A 22,069-nucleotide genomic window follows, 5' to 3' on the forward strand; every position below is an offset into this window, starting at 1 on the left:
AACAATGGATTGGTTTGTATTGTTTTTTTTTATTTTCTTCTGCCATTTACCTCAGACAAACATTTATTAGTCTGAGAAATCCTGCAGAAGGTGCTCTTACTCTCCTTACTCTCATAACCAGATAAACGTGATCTTACAAGAAATGCAATTTAAAAGTAAAATGGAAGTTAAAAATAACTCAGCCGAAGTGAAACCAGGAATAAAGAACAGATTTCCTGGCAGTCTGTCCACAGCTGCATGACTGAGTCAGATGTTTTTAACCGGTTTGAGCGGTTGCAAACACTCCTTGATCCACACTGACCCGACTGAGCACAGGTGCACTTCATTGTTAGAGTCTCTGTAAGACGTGGGAGGCAAACAGGACAACACAGAGATAAATTACAGCAAAAAGTAAGTACTTTTCTTATTTAATAAAGACAGTGTTGTTAGCTAGTCAAAAACACAGGTTTGCTAAAGTTATTTTTCAAACATTATGGTCTTTGTAAATGATTGAAGGATCTTCTAACAAATGATTACATCGATGCTTGATCAGGACCCTCCTAGTGTTTTTTTATCTTATCAAATTAGTTACCTCATATTTAAGTCACTACTTCATTCATTTCCTGATAAGTTTTCTGTCATTGTTAAAATGATTGGGGCTTGTATTACTGTTTAAATAAGACAGCAATAACTTTTTGAATAGTCAAATATATGCAAATAAAGAATTTGTTTTTTCCAAGCATGACGTAAAGGGGATTTTTTAGACTGCAGCTGTTGATCAGGTGAAATAACTATTTAAATTTTTATATATACTTTTTTGTTGTCTATAATGTTGCGTTTTGTTTATTTTTCTCTTCTCAGGTCCCCATCTCTCTCTGAATATCATGCATTTTTATTTGCTTCGACATAAACGCTCAGTGAAGATAGCATTTTTCAGTTTTTTGTGTTTTTCTTTCATTATATACTTCTACATCAACTACACAATGACACAGCATTCCCCTCACCTTCCCAAGGGAAGTGTGGGGAAACTCAGTGGATCCGTCCCTGACCAGACCACCATGTTTACAAATTCCTCTGTCCTCAAATGTCCTCCTGGATTTTACAGCAAGCAGGAGCTCAGGCCTCACTTTCGGAGGCCTTACCAAGATCACTGGGAACCGGGAGTAGACGGCAAGCCATTCGTGTGGCGCTCTATGACTACTGAGGAACAGAAAGAGGAATCAAGTGGTTTCAAGAAAAACCAGTTCAACCAGTTTGCCAGCGATCGCATCTCTCTTCACCGGGATCTAGGAAAAGACACACGGCATCCAGAGTGAGTTTATCTCAGGAGAACATTGTTTATTGGTGACATCACCCTTCAGGCAAGAGATAAATCTATGCGTTGTTAAAAAGCTGCCTCTTAACTTCCAGTCTGGCTCTGACAGCTGCTTGAAGCAGAAGTTTTTGAGATGTCCCGGCCTTCCAACCACCAGCGTAATCATAGTGTTTCACAACGAGGCCTGGTCTACTCTGCTCAGGACCGTCCACAGTGTCCTGCACACAGCTCCTGCTGCTCTGCTCACAGAGATCTTACTGGTGGACGACGCCAGTACAGATGGTGAGTGAGATCACTGGTAATTAATGATACATCTTAATGCTTTCACATATACAATGCCTTGCAGAAAGTATTCACAACGCCTCAACTTTCCCTTTTCATGAGGGAAACAAAAACCGATATGTATTTATTTGGGATTTTATGAGAAATACCATCCCAAGAAAGCAGATAACTATTAAATCTAAGGTAAATGATACGTACTTTAGGTTTTTTTTTATTTTCTCTTTTTATGGTTACCTTCAAGAAAAGTGTTAATTGCCTACAGAGTAGAGTTTACTTGTGTTTGATTCAACCTCAGTTTAAATCCGATTGATCCGTGAAGGTTTCAGAAGTTTGGTGAACAAACAGCTGAATGATGATAAAAAAAAATAAAAGTAATGAAGACCAAGGGGCACAGCAGACAAGTCAGGGATAAAACTGTGGAGCAACATTTTTCATCGATCATCTAAAAATGGAAAGAACACAACTGCAAACCTATCAAGATCTAACTAACCACCTAAACTGAAAGGAGATCATTGATCCGAGAGTCTATTGATACTCTGGAGGAGCTGCAGAGCTTATCTTAAACAACATCAGGAAAATTATGTCATGCACTCCAAACCTCTGGTCTTTATGGAAGATTTGCTATAAGCCTGAAAATGTTTCCAATGAGTCATTTTGCAACACATGTGGAATAAGGTAATTTGGTCAGGTGGGAACAAAAGTGAATTTCTTGGCCTAGATGCAAAATGTACCCAAATATGGGGCTGGCAGCATTGTGCTGTGGAGATGCATTTCTTCATTAACTGGAAGAGAGCTGGTCAGAGTTAAAGGAAAGATGTGAGGAGCTAAAAACAAAACAATGCTAAATGGAAAAAGCTTTATGGTGAGCAGAGATTCACTCTCCAGCAGGAAAGGAAGTGATTTGCAGCAAGAGTTGAAAAAATATGGGTTGTGTTAAAGCGTTTTTATGTTTGAAAATGTCCTAAAAATCAGAATAAATATTTAAGTGTTTAAAACATATTTTTTCTGTATTCAGAGTGCAAATATGCAGTAAATCACAACCCTTCTAACTTCAATATAACTCCAATATGAAGACATGCAAAATGCCAGATTTCATTGTTAACATTTGCCCTCCCTCAGCTCTAATTTTGTATTTATGTCTTCAGATCTGTTAAAGACTCCACTGGATGAATATGTGCAGAGGCTGCGAATAGTGCGTGTCCTGCGTCAGAAGGAGAGAAAAGGCCTGATCACAGCCAGGCTGATGGGGGCTCAGGCTGCACAGGGGGAGGTCCTTACCTTCCTAGATTCCCACTGTGAGTTTGTAGTTTTGTTGTTTTTTACATGCAGAGGACAAATATTTGGCTTAGCAATGTGTTTTGTTATTACAATAGTATTTCTATGCAGCAGTATTTCATATAATAGTTTCCAGCTTGTGAAAATATGTTTCAGTTTTCTTTTTATTTTATAGGTGAATGTTTCCCTGGCTGGCTGGAGCCTCTTCTGGCTCGAATAGCTGAAGAGCCCAGAGCCGTGGTGAGCCCAAGAATCACGCCTATCGATAGTCACAGCCTGAGATTTCACAAACCAGTGCCTGAACCGCAAAACTACAGCCGAGGAAATTTTGATTGGAGACTCAAGTTTGGATGGGAACGTGTTCCAGACGAGGAGAAGAAGCACAGAAAGAATGAGACATACCCTATCAGGTAAATACAAATAGATACAAAAAAGACAGTATAAGTTTCCTCAAGTTGTAACCTTTTAATACAAAGAACAATAAATATACATCACAACTAAATACCTGTTAAACGATCTTTCTCTGATTTTACTGAAATAATTGATCAAATTACATTTGTCTTTCTTGATAAAGAGGTTGGAGCTCATTTTTGATGTGAAGTAATTTTGATTTTTGATCTGTTGGGTTTGCTTAGAAACTTTGAATAATTAATTGAATGTATGTGAGATTAAATTAAAATTACTTTTTGTAGTGCCTTAAGACGACATTTGTAGTGGATTTGCACAATATAAACAAAGCCTACGTTCACACTGCAGCCTGAAGTGAACCAATTCCGATTTTTTTTGTCAAATCGCATTTATTTGCCGTGGCCGTTATGGTTCACACTTCCAAATATATGCGACCTGTATGTGTGAGCTGCAAACCCGCATGCGCAGTAGAGGGCGCAATAACATCACACATAGAGAGAAGAAGAAGAAGAAGAAGATGTGTTTGCGGAAGTAAATATGTATCCTAACGGTGGAGCATATCTTACGATTTTTAAAGGTGCTGCCCGACCGGAGCCAGCTCTTTAACAACTTAATCCTTACTATTGTCCGCCATGGTTGTTTTTCCCGCTTGCGCCTATCAGGTGCGCAGAATAGTCGGATGAAGGCGACCTGACCGTTAGGACACATTTGAATCGGATACCCAAGTGGTCTGGGTCTCATTCGAAAAAAATCCGACCAGTGTTGTTCAGACTGCCATGAAAGATCAGATACAGGTCACATTACGTCAAAAAAAAAAAAAAAAAAAAAAAAAAATCGGAATTGGGTCACTTGGCAGTCTGAACGCTGCCAAACTGAATTGAATTGAATTATTTTCTAAGTGAAAGAGAACTCTGCTCATACCATGAATTTACTCAATAGATTAAGTTTGTTTTTGAATCTTACATAAATATACTTTGACATTGCTGCTGTAAGAAACATTGCCGTCATATTTTACAGAACGCCTACCTTCGCTGGTGGCCTGTTCTCTATTTTGAAATCCTACTTTGAGCAAATTGGATCCTATGATGACCAGATGGAGTTCTGGGGAGGGGAGAATCTAGAAATGTCTTTCAGGGTAAGAAATGTACAGGAAATGCAGTGCAAATGTATTCGTACTATTTAAGCTTGTTAGCATTGTTCTATATTCTACAGATTAGCACAAGTATTGCAGATTGGTTAAGTGGAAGGACTCTCCTGCTGGCTCTGATAGAACCACAGAGAGGAGGCAGAGGAGCTCTTTTTTTCCACAGATTATCTGACTCGTATTATACTGTCAAGACATAATGACAGTTTTAACAAATACGTAAAAAACACAAATTTTTATAAAAGTTTTACTGCAGCTTTTATGGAGAAATAATTTTTAAAACAATATATCTCTTTTCCTTGCACTTGAAGTTCTTGCTAACTTCCTTTCCTCATTAATTAATTCAAAAATACTTTGTACCTCATTAATTCAAAATTCTTCAAAATGACATCTTAACAAATAACATTAAGATTTATGATGTGAAAGAGTTCAAGCATTATGAATACTTTTGCAAGGCACCACATGCCTTGAACATTTTTTAGTTAAAGTGTTCTCTTGCCGTGTTTTTCTATGTTGCAGGTTTGGCAGTGTGGAGGCCTCTTAGAGATCGTTCCTTGTTCTGTTGTCGGCCACATTTTCCGCAAGAAGAGCCCTCACAGGTTTCCAAATGGTAGCATAACCATCCTCCGCAACCTGGTGCGTCTGGCTGAGGTCTGGATGGATGACTACAAGTGGGTCTTCTATCGCGCAAACAGAAAGGCTGCCTCCATTTTTCGAACAGTAAGAATAAATAGTATCTTGAAGTTAAGCATTTTATTATTGTTTTGCCATTATTCACATAACCTTGTTGTTTATATGTTTTCATTTGCTTCCCAGGACTCATACGGCAATGTTTCTGACCGCCGTGAACTCAGAAAAAAACTTAACTGCAAGAACTTTTCTTGGTACCTGAGCAATATTTACCCAGAGGCATATGTCCCTGAAATCAGGCCCATCATCTATGGACAGGTACCTAGTTTGTCTTCCAACTGTTTGTGTTTTACAAAAATATTTGACTGCATTGTTAAGATGTTGTCAAGTAAGGTATTCAGAGATTCAGATTCACAAACCTCACAGTTCATCATTTTGTTGTTCATTATAATGAAGTTAAACAACACCGGTTGCGACTGCCGGCTGGATGTGGGAAGAGTCAAAAAGCGCTGGGAAGAGGGCCAAATCTTCAAATGTAACAACCGAGGTGAAGCGCAGGTATTGCACCTTTGGTCAAATCAGCCTTTCTAAGGCAAGATCCCACATTATAATTATGTATCTATTTTAAGAAAGTATATTTTGAGCACCTTGGAGTTTGATTTTGCATTTTGTGGGACCATTGTTTTTGTGAGTAGCTACAGTAAATGCAATTTCAAATCGAAAACTATGACTCAAACTTTTGTGAAAAGCAATGCCAAACAATAATAAAATAGTGCTCATGTACTTCTCATATACTTTTCATAATATAATTAGACAGACATTTTCATTACTCTCTGTTGGTTTATTATTGATAGTGGACAGCTCCTGAGAATGATAGAAAAGTTACTGGGGCATGATTAAAGTTCAAATAGTAATCTAATACAAACTAATCTGCCCTTTTATTGTATGAAATTAGGATGTTTGTCCTGCAAAACTGATTTCCTACTTTATCAACCATCAAGCTAGTTTAAATTCAACATGCAACCATCTCCTTCTTCCATTTGGCATCAGTGTTTTAAACATGGCTAGTTCTTATGCAGATATTTAAAATGCCATAAATAAACCAATCTTTCATTGCAGTAGAAAAATTCAAAATGACATTTCATAAGGCTGGAACATACCTAAAGAGGGATATTTGAACGATGTCTCAAATAATCCAGCGTCCTATCTTATGTTCTTCTCTTCAGCTATAAGTTTTCTCCAGGATTTAGGTCTGGCCTTTGGTACTGAGACAGCCAGGGAGGAAGGCTGATTCACTATCTAAGTAACCATGTCTGTGCTGATTTGGTCTTCAGATCATTGTTTTGTTGAAAGACCCAATAACAACCCATTTGTAGTTTACTGACAGAGGACATTGGGTTCTTTGTTAAAGGTATTTGGTATTTCAAAGAGTTCATGGTGACAGTCACTCCAACAAAGGCCTATCAAACCGAACCAGCCCCAAAACATCTAAAGCACTCCATATGATTTATCAATGCACGTGAGGTGCTTTGCCATATATCATGCCTTGATTGATCAAAACACGTGGTTGCTATTAAAGCTTTAGCAGCATTTAGCAAACTTCACATATTTGCATTTGTGATGGTGGGTCAGAAAATGCCTGGAGACATCATCCAGTTGTAATTATGAAGACTTGGTGACCCTGAGCTACCAGTTTGGCTGAAGTTCTCTAACAGTTTTTGTAGATTATTTACCTCCTAACATCCTCCTGACTAAAAATGATTTCTCACATAGGTCCTTATCCCTTCTTGATTGTCATGTTTCCAGTTGTTTTAAACTTTTTAATTATCGACCTGACTATTGACATGGGTTTAATTTAGACCAGACATCTGCAACCTGCGACTTCAGAGTCATATGCAATGCTCTGGCTCCTCCACAATGACTTTTAATTGCACAAACCAAAATTTTATGACTAATAATTTATATATAAAGACTATGGGAAACATTCTGATTTTTTTCCACAGTTGTTTTTGTTTGGATCTATAAATAACCTCATAAGGCAGTTTAAAAATATTAATAATGATGAAAGTGATCACTTTCTTCATCTAACTGTTATACTTTTTCATTTCTAGTATTTTGAGTATACCTCCAAGAGAGAGATTCGACTCAGTGCTGCCAATCAGTTGTGCTTACATGCCGACTCTGAAATGGCTTTGGTTTTTCTTGAGCTGTGCGAATCGAAGGGAAAAGCAGCACAAGAGCAAATATGGATCTTCACAAAGGTGAATTAATGTATTTCCACATCATCTATACCTTTTGCTGTTGCAACACTGGCTTTGTTGCAAAGGGAAGAAGAAAGATTTCAATTTCCTCATTCTTGCTGCTCAGTTGTGCACTTCTTAAATATTCAAAATTACATTCTACGTTTTTACTGTTTTTTTTTTTTTTTTCAGAAAAACCAAATGAAGAACCCTTTATCAGGCAAGTGTTTGTCAGTCGCTGGTGGCAACGTGATTTTGTCTAAATGCAGATCCACCTCAGAGAATCAGAGCTGGATCTTCATCCCAGCGAAGTAAGCGGCTTCGAGCATGTGGCCTGCCTCTGCTACCAGTGTTTCCTGAATAAGGTTTAAACATAAACAAATAAGGAAAGTGGTTCCCCTGAATCAAATCTTTGTACTGTGAACAAAGAGCTATTAATACTTATCTATTTCACACAAACCCAGAGGCTGTTATCTAAACATAATTTATTTTTTTCTCTTCTTTTCCTCCTTGTTGCTCAGACAGGAGATTATTGTAGACACAAATAAGTGCTGGTATTCAGTCAGTTCAGCCTATTTGTCAATGTCAATGTACAATTTATATTCTGCCTAGAGGCCCCCTACTGGATTGGAGTTCCTGAGCAGTTTATTTTGTATTTGACTGACTTTGTTAATCATATTAATTATGTTTGAATTATTATGCCCTGTCTTTGTGAAGCACTTTGTGATTTTCATCTTTAAAGGATTGCATATCATTTAAATTAACACTTTAACCATCTTAGTAAGTATTGCTACTTAATACCTACAGTAGCTTCAAACTGGACTTTAGAGAGTATTTTTCACCACATGATGGAACTTTATTTTTCCTAAATAAAGTTGAATGAGGAATATCTTAAAGCCACATTGAATAAAATGAAGTCTTACACTTTAACTTATTTGAGTTGTACATAGTGTGCACTAACAAGATGTGCTAAAATTTATTCTTTTATTGTTGCTCACTTAATTGGTTAAAAATATTTATAGGGAGGGCGAGTGGTAGTGGGAGTAATATTTGTTTTACTTTTAAGCATATTTTGTGTGGAATAGTGAGCATTTGAAAGTATGAACTCAATATGAATGGGTATGCATGAAGTTTAATAATATTATTTAAAGTCAAGTTATATATATAATTTATGTAAGTCATTGTAGCTACTTTTTGACCAACACAATAAAGTCATACATTTGTACTTGGCATTGGTTAATTTATTTAAAATGTGTGCCTGTATGTTTGGGTACTTTTATTACATCTCTCTAATTGGGGTGACATTAATGTGGGTTCACAGTTTGAAATCAAATTGTGTATTTTCCTAATTCTTTGTCAAAAATTCAACAGGAACAGCCTATAAAGTCAGGGTAAGTTGGAGGTTCTGTGGTGCATTCAACGTGTCTTGGAAACCAAACCAGCCAAAGTGTTAACAGGTTGTTTATACCTGAAACTTTTATTATATTCAATAAACTTGGGAGTCAAATTAAAAGCTAAATCAAGGCATTGCTGGCAACCTCCAACTTTCACAGTTGACATATTTACTTCATAAGGTGCTCTTACTATTTTAATGACTGGGAAATCAGAAAATCTGACCTCCAATTACAAAGATAACACACCTCTGAATGGTCCAGTGTTCAGTTTCCAACAAGGCTGTTATGTATAAAAACATGGAAAATGTTGCAGGTATAAACTGTTTATTATCTGGGCTTTTTTTTTTAAACTAGTGTGGACACAAAGTATTACTTTGGCTTAGAATGTTTGTGTTTTTTTTTTTTTTTTAGGGGGCGGTGGGGATTGCCGTGTTTTAAAACAAAAAGGGGAGAAAGTACAGTATCAATTAAATCCCACTTGTTTATTCAACATTCACAATTTTATATTGTCATACTGAATAAACTGTTTTAATCAATATTTGTGAACTTGTGCTACATTTATGTAAATACAGGTTCCGGCTAAGGTCTGTTTTAAAAAGGCAAAAAGTACCTTGTATACATATTATTTTTAGAATTGTCTCCATACCTTAGAAGAGACCCCAAAACAATGTTGCAACAAAGCTGGACCTATCAAGGTGATGCAACAAAGTTGCTGAAACACACCGAAAGCAAAGAAGAAACATTGAAGCATGTGCTCTATTATAATCATATTGTTTATTTATTTTTTACTTTAGACCCAGGTGTCAAACTCCAGTCCTCAAGGGCCGGTGTCCTGCAGTTTTTAGATGTGCCACAGGTACAAAACGCTGGAATGAAATGGCTTAATTACCTCCTCCTTGTGTAGATCAGTTATCCAGAGGCTTAATGACCTAATTATTCTGTTCAGGTGTGGTGCAGCAGAGGCACATCTAAAAGTTGCAGGACAGCGGCCCTTGAGGACTGGAGTATGACACCCCTGATAGGCATTAAAATACCAGAACTCACACATATTTCAGAATTATTTTCTGCCAGATTAAACAATTTTGCACTTGAAATATATTATGATCAGTTTTAAATATATGTAGATTATTTTATATGAGTAACTGATTAAAATAACATGCTCTAAGTATGCTCTGTTACACTATAGTATTCAGGAAAGCGTTTGTTTGGGGGGCGGAGTCTCTTTATCTTTCGCCCCGCCCACACGCACATTCGATGACGTCACTGGCTTTTCTCAGCGATGGGATCTGCCGCGAGCGCTGGTGAGTTTGTGATAAACCAATAAAATCTCTCAGTTTTGCCTTGTCATCTCAACAGGGAAGTAGGCAGCACTTACAAATTCACGTCTCCAGGCTTGGCTTCCGTCGCAGGGAGGGAGTTTGCAGAAAGCCTGCGTCCCGTCTCCGGGTCGGTTCAGGATTTAATAGCCAGGTTGTCATCTTCTTAACAAACCTGTAAGTAAGTAGCAGGACTGTTCGCTTCACTGGTGTTAACTTTGACGCTTGTTATCGTTAGCTGCCGTTAAGCTAGAGGCTGTTAGCTTGCTGTGCGCTTCAGCTTGGGGTTTGTTTCTTGCTACAACAGCCTGTGAGACTTGGGGGTTGATGGCTGAGCTGGGATGAGAGCTTTGTTATCGGGCTTTAAGCACAGCTGCTGCTCATGAAAGCAATCACTCCTGATTGTCAACAAAGAGCTATATTTAAAGATAATGTTCGCTGCTGTCAGCTTTATCACTCTGTGGTGCTGCAAGGTTTAACCCTCTAAATACAGGATTTGGGGAGGATTTGACTAATATCATTACGGTTGGTTGTGTGCAGCCTTTTTGACATGAACCCAAAGGGCGTGAGGTGTGCTTTGTAAAAGAGACCTAGCATATCAGGAGAAAATATTGAACAAACTACTACTTCCTTATTAGTAGGAATTCACTGCTTTTTAGACTTTAAGCTAAATAAAGTTGCAATTGGCTGGCATTTAGTAATGTTTCTTACAGTTTCAAGCAACGAGTCCTTGGCTTTCTGTAGTATTTAACATTTTTTCATTTGCTTGTTTAACTTCAGCTGATTTTAGTATTTTTTTAGTCTATCTAGTATTTTTGTCTAAATCCTGAATGTTTGCAGTAATGTTAGTGAAATAATTTAACAGGATACTAGTAAGTATAACTATAATAGTGATAATACAGTTTTTATATTGTGCATTTTCAGAAGTAGTGATTTCAACATGTTTTATGTGATAAATAAGAAACTACCAAGTAAAATATAGTTATTTAAAAGGGCAATAAGCTTACAGCAACAATAAAAATGTAAGTGCTTCAGAGACAACGTGACAATACAAGAACAAAGATACTAAGAAAAATCTAATTAAAACTAATTTAAAAAAGTTTTCAAGCTAAAAGTAGTCAAAAAGTCAACATCTCTCAAAGCATTAGTAGATTATTGCATCTTCCCTCCTATGGTTAGTGACTACTCTGACTACTGGGATAGGCTCTACCACTGCCCCACCCGATAAACAGGGTTAAGTAGGATGTATGGCTTTTCTTTCTTTCTTTTTTTTTGATTAATGGAAAACAATAAGCCCCGAATTTATGGTCTCGTTTAGCTTTAGCATATTTGAATAAGTAGTAGTTAAAAATTAATCTTTAGCCATTAAGTTACACATGAATGAAACCTGATTATTACTTTTAGGCTTCAGGAACATTAAAACATTGCTTATCTATTTACTTTATTGTTTTCAATTTAGCAGTTTGTTTTGCAAGTCAGTGCAGACTGCAGTAACACTAAAGCAATGTTTTGATACATTTGAGGTGATGTGTGCTTTTTTTTTTTTTTGCTTGTACTTTAAAGATTTTTTTTACGAAAAACGGATGTAAGGCATATTACCGAAATTTAGAAATGAGCAAATATTCAAAAGGTTTTTCTTTAGCTTTTCTTTAGTGTTGCATATTTAGTAATATCATGCATTACAGCTTGGACATAAAATATATGACATGTAGTGACAGAAAAAAATGTCAGGAAAAGAAAAGCATTTTTGCAGTTGGATAAAAAGCCTCCGCTTGCTTTGCATACTGTTGAGAATATTTCAAACTGCTTCATATGGTTTTTGTCTGGAATATTATTTTTAGATTGACATGTCTTCTAATGTTTATGAAAGCATCAGTTCTACTACTTTGAGTTTGAGGAGCAGATGGGGTATTACACCATCCTGAGTGCTCAGCAGAAGATGTCAAGCTTTATAAATTAAGAAGTCCCTTACAGTTACCTTTTATTATCCTTTTTACTAGAGTTCTGGAAAAAAAAGTATTTACCCCCTTACATATTTCTTTTGATTTGTTTTAGAAGAAATTTGAGATTATCAAAAATCAGACCAAAATAATTACATTATTCCAAAATTATGTTGTTCACCGATATTAAATTTAACTCCAACAACTCACATTATTACTAAAAACATCCTCTAATAAAATTAATAGAACCATCTAGAAAAAGTTGTATGAGGAATATATGATGCAACTTTTAAAGCAGTTCTGTCCAAAACTTTTAGACCATCTTGTTATTTAATACGAGAGTCGGTTCTTTTCAACTTTACCTTTTTCTCCAGGTTGAGAAATAACTACTTTAACTCCTATAACATTTTACAAATTGGCACCATGAACTGAAATTGTCCACACTGTATTATAACAATAATTGAATTGGAATGTCTCTAGTACCATTTTAATGTTTGATTGAATTATATATTTCTGAATTTGTATTAATGCTGTTTGATTCATAAAGCCTTGGCATCAACGTGGCATCTTTTCCCGTGTCACTCTGCAGAACGCCACCGTCTCCAAAAACACGGACCCGGTCACCAGGAAGTGCCCTCAGACTCAGCCACACCTGGTAAGGCCTTCATAGAGTCCTGAACACCAGGTCATAAGGTCACTCTATGATGCATGTAGGAACCAAACTGATGGTGATCTATCATGTCCTTCACACCTCTATGAATAATCCCATCTGTTGTAGACTTTAAAAACTTTTTGTTGAGTAAAACTTTGGGCATAATTCTGGCCTAATCCCCTTTATTTGCCTCTTCTTTTTTTTTTCTTCTGATTTTTCAGAGAAAATGACACTTCCCCTCTCTCGTTCGGAGGTGTTCGGCGAGCTGCGCCAGGAGCTCTACGACGATGAAAAGTTCCACCAGTCCGACGTGCACATCTTCATCATCATGGGAGCGTCGGTGAGCACCCAGACCTGAGAGATCGCGACTGGTTCTCTCTGACCTGCCGTTTATATTTTTGGTTGTAGTTCCACTTTTAGGCTTGAACCTTTGGCCACTGTTTCGTGGAAAGTGTTTTGAAATAAAGAGAGTAACAATTGCGCTGATTTCAACAACCTGTGAGCAAATATCGCTTGATCCGCTTTCAAAACATCAAACTTTGATAGTTCCTCTTTGTGTTTTGGCAAAAAACTAAAGAATCTGTTGATTTTATTTTATTTTTTGCAGATTAAATCCATACTTGGTGTTTTTCTGAAAAACGCTTCAGTTATCTAATTGTCTTTGTTGTTCCTCATGCATCTTTCTGTCATTAAATCTACTGGCTGCTTCATCAGCTTAATTATAGGAGGGGGAAAAGGTTGTAGTTCCTGCTTTTCAATCGTCTGGTTTCAGGAACCATTTGATTTGATGCAATCTGCGACCATTAATTTCCTCCTTTCTTTTTGTCTTTCATAATAATTTGCTTAATCTTCCTTGTAGGTTTTCACTCTGTTTCATATTTCTCTTTCTCCTCTAGCAGTTTGTTCTTGAGACTTAAAACTCAAGCGTCGGGTATTAAATCTCTAAAGAACCACTTTTGTTTTGAGGTTTTGACTGATGGTGTGCTTCTTTCTCCTGTAGAGTTTACTCTTTGTACAACAGAGTGGGCTTTTATTTTGCAGCGTCACTGTCTGTCAGCACTTTTCTTTCAATGGGATCTGCAGCCGTGTCAAGGACAAGGCCAGGCTGTGTCCAGCTGGTTGTGCCTCGTTTATGGATGTTTGGGTTGTAAAACTACTTTCTCTAATAGAGAGTTTGGCGTTTAACACAGAGAGAGATTCTTTATCCCGTCGTTGATTCCTTGACTTAGTTGTTTTTGGAGAATTGAAGTGTTGCGTCACAGGCTGTTGATCAGAGTAATGAGTGTAAATTCTCTCTGGAAGGAAACAATCTTAAACAAAGTGGCAGAGGTACAAGTTGGGGGAGCTCCCAGTCGAGGATTAGTGTTTTAGAGGGAAACGAGGAATAGCTAAGCTTGTTGGATTGCATTTGAGGTCAGAAGTTTATTGTTACGGGAATTACATTTTAATTAAGTTGACTTTTTATATTCAGGCATGTCACACATTTTGTACTTTAATTAAGGAGGCATTTTAATAGATTAGAATACCACTGGAAAGTTGATATCTGGATGTTCTGTTCGACTAATTTATTAAAGTAGCAGTGATGTATTTCAATTAATTTTGTTATTGCTAGATAATTTTCTCACAAAATTGGAATACTATATCCAGGACTGCAACTAACAATTATTTTAGCAATGGATTATTCAATCAAATATTCTGATTAATTGGATAGAAATTGGCACATTCTACCAGTTTAACCACTTAAACACAAGATGCAAGTCAATTATTTTTTAAATAAAAAGAAAAAATACATTTTTAAATGCAGTGATAGACTTTCTTTAGTGAATGGTTGATTATCTGCAGCTAAGAAAATACTTATAACATCAACTTGTGAAAACTCAGGCTGACTTTACAGCAATACAATGCTGTGATGAGCTGTTGGTTATTTATTTTTATTAACAGATTTAGAGCCCATATACTTCAGCTGATGAGTAATCTATTACTGAATTAGTTGACAATTATTTCAGTAATCGATACGTCATTATTAATCTGATTAATTGTTTCAGCCTTAATTACATCAAATAATAATGATAATAAAACCCTCTGTTATAGAAATGTTATGTTCTACAAAAATAATGAAGAAAAATTAGGGGAAAAAAACATAATCTGTGATGTCCAGTGAAAAGTTTTCATTTAACCACTTAATATAGTATATGAGTCAGTCAGTGACTGTTTGGGATGTGGAATCATAGCCAGGGTTTGGCCAAAAGTGCCAATCCCTGGATTAATGACCATATTATCACTGCACTTTATAAGCCAACAAATTAAACTCCACCGAAGTATTGGAGGAGGAAGATGAGAGATCCTAAAGCTGATAATGCGATCGATTTTCAATAGGCTGGCATTTCTGTTTATAAAAATCATTCTTTTGTGTTAATAAATTAAACAGAAACTGGATTTCAGATTAATTTAAATAAATATTTGAGCAATATCTTTGTAGTTTATACAAGTTTTACTTTTTAATTTGAGTTATTGAAAAGAAATCCACTTTAATATTTCAGTTTATTCAGAGAGACTGTATATTGCTGTTGCTCATCCTTGGTTTCTGAGTTACCGCGGTGCTTGGCTGTCGTCGACAGACAAAGCAATAGTTGTGTAAATGTAGATTAGTTTTGAAGCAACAGGTTCTTCAGGAAGCAGCAGGTCCGTCAGTCTTTCAGTCTGTTGTGCCTTTGTGGTTTGCTTTTGTCCCAGTGGGATTACCAAGGTTGTGTAACTCTTGAATGAGACAAAGCTGTGTGTTTTATCTAACTATATGGAGTTATTAGTAATGCTGAACCAGATCTGGGTGTTGTGGCAAATGTGTTTTAAAGGAATGTATCTGGCTAAAACGCTACAAAAATAAATGATTCCAACTCATTTCTAATGATGTGTTTGGGCCTGCAGGGGGATCTGGCAAAGAAAAAGATCTACCCAACTTTGTGGTAAGTGATCCTCAGTAGTAGAACGGAGCCTAATGGGGGGGTAAAAGTTTCCTAATATGTAACGTCAGGAGTGGGTAGTAATAAAAAATCTTCTCCTGTTTTGTCTCCTAGGTGGTTGTTTAGAGATGGCCTCCTCCCTGAGGAGACATACTTTGTCGGCTTCGCTCGCTCCGACCTCACAGTGGATGCCATCCGAACTGCTTGCATGCCATTCATGAAGGTAGAATTTGACTTTTTGACATCTAGCTTCATAAAATTAAACTAAGTTACATCCTACTTATAGCTGCGTCCACTTTGGTGCCCTCTGACGTAGGTGACAGAGACGGAAGCAGAGCGGTTGTCTGCTTTCTTCGCCAGAAACTCTTACATCAGCGGGAAATATGCAGAAGACGCTTCTTTCTCCAAACTCGATGCACACATGCTGGCTCTGCCCGGAGGACCAGAGGCTAACCGGCTGTTTTACCTGGCTCTGCCGCCGACAGTCTACCACGATGTCACCAAGAACATCAAGCAGCACTGCATGAGCACAAAGTCGGTACCAACTGGCCTCTGCAACTCTCTGCTCTTATTGTGTTTGTTCCACGTTCTGAATGGCATTGAACACACAACAGTGGCATGATCAGACGCTTGTGTGACAAAAGGAACCATCGGCAGATTTTTGATTGGAAATTTTCTACATTTAACTAAAAAGCTTTTCTTTGCTAGCTGCATTTATTTTCAATGTCACTAAGCCATTACTTTTTAAAACCACTTTTTGCTGCAAGTGTTTGGTGTGTGTCTCCACCAGCTCTGCACAAACATACAGCTCTGGAAAAAAATAAGAGCCCACTGCACTGAATCTCATTGAAAACCTCATGGTTATTCCACTAAATACTGATTTCTGAACTCTTCCTGAGTCAAAACATTAGTATTACTGTTTCTAAATTAATATGAAGTTGTTTTCTTTGCATTATTTGAGGCCTGAAAGCACTGCATCTATTTTGTTATTCTGACCATTTCTCAATTTTTGCTGTTTCATTTTCTGTAGTTCATAGAATAAAAGAACAATGTTCATTTTACTCAAACTTATAGAAAGGAAAATCAGAAACCAATCACTTTAAGTGGTCTATTAATTTTTTCCAAAGTTGTATACGATTTATTTATTTTCTTCTTTTTCCCCTCAATTCCTCTTCACAAAAAAATCTCAGCCAGATTGAACGGAGGGGGAAAGAACAGTAACGTAGATGTTTTGCCACAGATTCCTTATCGGATTTCTGTCTGGACTTTAACTAGGCCATTCTAACACATGGATGTCCTTGACCTAAACCATTTGATCGTCCCGGTTGTACGTCTCGGGTTACGTGAACCTCCTTTTTACAGCATCTAATTATCTTTAATTTACCTTCTTTCTATTAAATTTAAAGAATGGCATTCCCGCAGCATGATGCTGCCACTATGGTGTTTTACTGAGAGAGTGGTTTAGCCAGGGTGAATTACAGTCTCAATCTGCCACAAATAGCATTTTGCATGTCAGAAGAAAAAGGTAAATTTTGGTCTTATTTGAAGAGAATACTTTTTCCACATTTGCTTTTGACCAATTTATTCACACAACTGGACTCTCTTGACTCACTAGTTGACGGAAAGTGGTTGCATTGAATTGAGTAAAGTGCACTGAATACAATTGCATGGCACACTAACTGAGTTTTATAAATGGTAAACATTTGGTGTTTCTCAGTAGGAGCTTTTGATTATTTCAAATGTCAAGCAAAAATAAATCAGAATTATTCTGCTTTCAGCTTCCTCTTCACTTCTTTGTCATGTAATTTACTTGATGTCTTCAGAATAGCTTAGTTTTGTGGTTAGGATTGTCAGGTGATGCCAAGAGGGCCTCTGGTTTTAATCTCTGCTAAGCGTAGCTTTCTTCGTGGTATTTAGTCGTCTTTTGTGTCTGTGGGAAAATCTCCAGCTTCCCACTGACCATGAACACAAATCAATAAATCAAGGGAGGGGCTTGGAAATGTGACTTTTTGAAGGAAAAGTGTGGAAATGTTGAAACTTTTTAAAATTTAATTGTTGAGACACAAGTCTCAAGTTGTTGAGACAAGCAAACTCATTCATGAGTTTTCTGAATGTTGAATCGTCTTCCTGTGTGTGTTGGTTAGGGGCTGGAACAGAGTGATTGTTGAGAAACCTTTTGGACACGACCTCCAGAGCTCAGAGGAGCTGTCCACACACCTCTCCTCCCTCTTCAGTGAGGATCAGATCTACCGTATCGATCACTATCTGGGCAAAGAAATGGTGCAGAACCTCATGGTGCTCAGGTACGAAAACCGTCCTCCCATCTTGCTATACTGCTTCAATTTTCTTTTTTGCTATATGATACTTAGCAGTGTCTGACTGACCTGCAGCATTTTAATAAAACCCAATGCACTCTCAGAGCTCTGTTCTTAATTTCATGCTGAAACAACTATCTGATTAAAGCAGGATTAAATTAAGTTACTCTGTTTTTATAAAAGCTCCTGCGAGTCATCTAAATTAATCAAGAACAAAGCTGAATATAAATGTTTGTGTGTTGTCATGACCAGCTGTCTGGTTGCTTTGTGTTCTGCTGAGCTTGGAATAATAATGTGGCGTTCTGTGCAGGTTTGGGAACCGACTCTTTGGGCCGATCTGGAACAGAGACAGTATCGCCTGCGTCGTTCTCACCTTTAAAGAACCATTCGGCACTCAGGGGCGAGGAGGATACTTCGACGATTTTGGCATCATTCGGTGAGGGAGGAGGGGAAAAACTGAAATGTACAAATATTTCACTACCGGTAGAACTATTTTAGAATAATGTTGGTTTATAATCAATATAATTAAAAACTACACAAAGTATTAATGATGTACAACATTATAATATTTTTTGCCAATATATCAACTCTAAAAAAAAAAAAAATCAAACCTGTTGATTTTACTTTAAGAAAAACACTAACATCGCCCCCTGCTGTTAATAATGTGTAAACACCATTTCCAGTAGGATAGAAGTTCCTTTTTATTAAATAAGGTTTGTTTTTTTTATTCCTGTTCATGTTTATGTTGATTTATCCATACTCTTAGGATAATTATGATACGGAAAGATGCAAAAATGACCACGTTTTTCAGTGCTGGCCGTCTAAGTTGGCCGATCCCAGGCTCAGGACATTTGCTGAATATCTTTCTCTTCCCTCTGTTCTCCATTTCCTGTCCATTTACTATTCAGTAAATTTCTCCAGAGCATAAAAAAACCTTTAGAAATAGAACATAAGTTGTCCTTGTTCAGTTTTTTTCAAAGCTCCAGCTGTTATAAACATTTTTCATTATTGCTCAGTGTGTAGTTTTAGCCACATTTTGATTAGCAATACCTTACAAATACAGACTTTAAAAAACTGATCTGATGAAGGCTTAAAGCATAAATAAAAACTTTGGTTTGTTGGTTCATTTGTCTATAGGAACCAGGCTTTTGAGTGGTTTTTTTCATGTGGATTTTTTGATCTGGTTGAATAGAAGATTTTTGTATTTTTGAGGGTGTGAGATTATTCTCCTAGAATAAAAATGAATTGATTTTGCAGCTACTTGTAACAAATTAGGAAACATAAAATACATTTGCTTTACGGTGCTTAGTAGCTTCTACGTTTATCCGAACAGTTTCCTTGTGATCTCAGGCGTTATTGTGTCTTTTGTGTAACGATCTGTTTGTTCCCTTTGTCCTGATCAGAGATGTCATGCAGAACCACCTGCTCCAGATGCTCTGCTTGGTTGCCATGGAGAAACCAGCCTCCACCAGCTCCGACGATGTCAGGGATGAAAAGGTGCTGAATTTATCTGCTGCAAACAAACAAATGCTTCACATTTTCCATTATTACTGATTCATTTAAAACCTATTTTCCTGCTGTAGGTGAAGGTGCTGAAGTGTATTACTCCAGTTTCCATGTCGGATGTGGTTTTGGGTCAGTATGTGGGGAATCCTGAGGGTGAAGGAGACGCTAAGCTGGGTTACCTCGACGATCCCACTGTACCGAAAGGATCGACTCAGGCCACCTTTGCCACGGCTGTGCTCTATGTGCACAACGAACGCTGGGATGGTAAAGACAACCAACTCTTTAAAAGTTTAGCACTTTAATCTTCTTCTTGTAAGGCCTTGGAAATGTTCCTGCACAGGCGTTCCGTTCATCCTGCGCTGCGGGAAAGCTCTGAACGAGAGAAAAGCCGAGGTGCGGCTGCAGTTCACAGATGTCCCAGGAGACATTTTTGACAACAAGTGTCAGAGGAACGAGCTGGTGGTGCGAGTGCAACCCAACGAGGCGATTTATGCCAAGATGATGAGCAAGAAACCCGGAGTTTACTTCAGCCCTGAGGAAACGGAGCTGGACCTCACCTACAAGAGCAGATACAAGGCAGGCTGCACTTGATTTGTTTCTTATTTTAAACGTGTCAGTGGCATGACATCAAATGTAACTTTATTTCACATCAGAAGTTTACATGCGTGATTACTGTGCCTTTTAGCAATTTGAAAATGCCTCGATGATTATGTCATTGATTTGTAAACAATCTTGGAGGTATGAATGTGGTTTATTTTAAGAAAACAAACTGCTTCCTTCTTTGACATCATGGAAAAATGCAAAGATATCAGCCCAAATAACTTCTGGACTTTTACAAATCTGGTATCTTTTTAAGTACAGCTTCCACATTCATCAGTAGAGACAAATAATCATATGGAAGCATACGTATCCAAATTTATAGCCATCAGAGTTTGGTTTACTTGTATATATTACAAATATATACATTTTTACCAGCAAAGTATAAAGTGTGGAAAGTGAGGACCTTTTCCTGGTTCCTGTTTTGTAGTTCTCTGTACTCTAGTTAAATTTGGAGGTATGATAGGAATTAAGTTGTGTGCAATTCAGAAAATGGCATAATGTGGAAATATTTAACTAATATCTCAAGACATCAAGAGGGAAGTTTGGGCACAAATGGATCTTCCACATGGACATTAACCTGAATCATACAGCTAAGTCAGCTATAAAGCAGATTAAACACAATGACGACGTTTCAGAGTTGCTAGTTTGCAAATCACATATGAGAAACTCCACCTACAATTCTGACTCCGGCTTTTAGCTAATCGAAATAATTTTGGTAATCCCATCCAACCTAAAATAAGATTCTTGATTGGATTTGTCAGACAGTAAGGTGGGAAAATGTTTGAATAAGGTTGTTATAAACATAAACCAGATGTTTCAAACAAACTAATGAAGTTTTCCTTTCCTCAGGATGTGAAACTCCCAGACGCTTACGAGCGACTCATCCTTGACGTGTTCTGTGGGAGCCAAATGCACTTTGTACGCAGGTCGGTTTCTATCCCACCTCACAAGCCTGTTAAATCTGGTAATCCTGCATGAGCTTCACTAGATGGCGCCAACGTGCATTACCAGTTTGTCTGATCAGTTAAGGTATTTGAGTTGCAAATAAGTTGATACTAAATTTTAAATATTGTGACTCTTCTTGTTGTCTGCAGTGATGAACTGAGAGAAGCATGGCGGATCTTCACCCCTATTCTCCATCAGATAGATAAAGAAAAGCCAAAGCCGATTCCTTATAAATATGGAAGGTAATGAATACAAATTCTGCCCTCTGGGGAAAAGATTTTTTTTTTCTTGCCATGAACCCAGTTTGTAACTTTTGTTGTTTTTTCTTTCTCAGTCGTGGCCCCTCAGAAGCAGATGACCTAGTTAAGAGAGTTGGATTTCGTTATGAAGGCACTTACAAATGGGTCAACCCTCACAAACTTTGAATAGTAACGAGATGCAGGCGTAGGGATGAGCAGAGGTAGAGTAGGAGGGGTGCAGCAGAAAAAGTGAGCTATCCAGGAGAAGAGCAAGAAACAAATTCTAAACATTTAATGTCCTCAGGTATTATGAGTTAAGTGCAAGTGCCCAAGCGGTCATTGATACTTAATTATTTTTTTTTGATACTGAAAAAATGTCTTACTTTATGGCGAGACCAACTTAGATCTAATTGACAAAAGCAACGAAGCTGAATTTAAGTTTCCAATCATGACTTGGTAAATGGAACAAGCGAACATCGGCTGACGGCAGAACAACATGTGGACACCAGCTGTTAAGTCTTACACTTTTTTTTATTTCTAACTTCTGATTGTAATTCTGTTAAACTTGCTCTGCATTGGTAGTAACATATATGGGATTATTGTTTTGCTTTCCCTGTTTGGGACCAAAGACATAGAAATACATAAATTATCACAAGCCTTTACATTTTGTACAGAACAAGCAATACAAGCTGGGCCTGCATTCGCCCAACTCGAAGCTTCATTCCATTTTGTGTTTACATTTTTTGTTTTTCATTTATGGATTCTATATTTGACACATCCAGGCAGCAGGTTTTTTGGCTACAAATCGGCTGAATGTAATATTGAATGCTGCTGCTCTCTTTATGTAAAGGTAGCGATGCTTCCATTTCTATTAATAAACTGGTTTTGCTTCTCTATTATGTTTTATTGTTTTTTGTTTCAAAGCCCAA

The 22,069-nt window shown here is 37.3% G+C and overlaps 2 protein-coding genes across 4 annotated transcripts; both read left to right on the plus strand.

Moving 5' to 3' along the window:
- Positions 1 to 262: 262 nt before the first annotated feature.
- Positions 263 to 9,203, plus strand: LOC116726606 (polypeptide N-acetylgalactosaminyltransferase 3-like). 2 transcript variants are annotated; one of them, XM_032573425.1, is made up of 11 exons: positions 263 to 390; positions 841 to 1,291; positions 1,404 to 1,576; positions 2,722 to 2,871; positions 3,027 to 3,261; positions 4,277 to 4,394; positions 4,923 to 5,123; positions 5,220 to 5,351; positions 5,490 to 5,591; positions 7,145 to 7,294; positions 7,466 to 9,203. In XM_032573425.1, exons 2-11 carry the CDS (start codon positions 864 to 866, stop codon positions 7,586 to 7,588), a joined length of 1,812 nt encoding a protein of 603 aa, XP_032429316.1. In that variant the 5' UTR covers positions 263 to 390; positions 841 to 863; the 3' UTR covers positions 7,589 to 9,203. The 2 variants fall into 2 exon arrangements, with proteins under 2 accessions (XP_032429316.1, XP_032429394.1); XM_032573503.1 differs by having other exon boundaries at positions 266 to 390; positions 1,085 to 1,291.
- Positions 9,204 to 10,012: 809 nt separating this feature from the next.
- Positions 10,013 to 22,036, plus strand: g6pd (glucose-6-phosphate dehydrogenase). 2 transcript variants are annotated; one of them, XM_032573686.1, is made up of 14 exons: positions 10,013 to 10,164; positions 12,513 to 12,578; positions 12,797 to 12,915; positions 15,501 to 15,538; positions 15,650 to 15,758; positions 15,852 to 16,069; positions 17,680 to 17,838; positions 18,161 to 18,286; positions 19,254 to 19,347; positions 19,434 to 19,620; positions 19,697 to 19,932; positions 20,806 to 20,882; positions 21,051 to 21,143; positions 21,236 to 22,036. In XM_032573686.1, exons 3-14 carry the CDS (start codon positions 12,802 to 12,804, stop codon positions 21,324 to 21,326), a joined length of 1,542 nt encoding a protein of 513 aa, XP_032429577.1. In that variant the 5' UTR covers positions 10,013 to 10,164; positions 12,513 to 12,578; positions 12,797 to 12,801; the 3' UTR covers positions 21,327 to 22,036. The 2 variants fall into 2 exon arrangements, with proteins under 2 accessions (XP_032429577.1, XP_032429507.1); XM_032573616.1 differs by having other exon boundaries at positions 10,013 to 10,160.
- The last annotated feature ends 33 nt before the right edge of the window (positions 22,037 to 22,069 follow it).

This window comes from Xiphophorus hellerii, chromosome 1 (assembly GCF_003331165.1).
Source record: "Xiphophorus hellerii strain 12219 chromosome 1, Xiphophorus_hellerii-4.1, whole genome shotgun sequence".
NCBI lineage: Eukaryota > Metazoa > Chordata > Actinopteri > Cyprinodontiformes > Poeciliidae > Xiphophorus > Xiphophorus hellerii.

Coding starts and splice junctions, on each gene's coding strand:
- LOC116726606 (XM_032573425.1), top strand. CDS start 864: ATGCATTTTTATTTGCTTCGACATAAACGCTCAGTGAAGATAGCATTT. Junction 2,872..3,026: donor TACCTTCCTAGATTCCCACT/GTGAGTTTGTAG, acceptor TTTATTTTATAG/GTGAATGTTTCCCTGGCTGG. Junction 3,262..4,276: donor AATGAGACATACCCTATCAG/GTAAATACAAAT, acceptor CATATTTTACAG/AACGCCTACCTTCGCTGGTG.
- g6pd (XM_032573686.1), top strand. CDS start 12,802: ATGACACTTCCCCTCTCTCGTTCGGAGGTGTTCGGCGAGCTGCGCCAG. Junction 19,621..19,696: donor GCACAACGAACGCTGGGATG/GTAAAGACAACC, acceptor GTTCCTGCACAG/GCGTTCCGTTCATCCTGCGC. Junction 19,933..20,805: donor CCTACAAGAGCAGATACAAG/GCAGGCTGCACT, acceptor TCCTTTCCTCAG/GATGTGAAACTCCCAGACGC.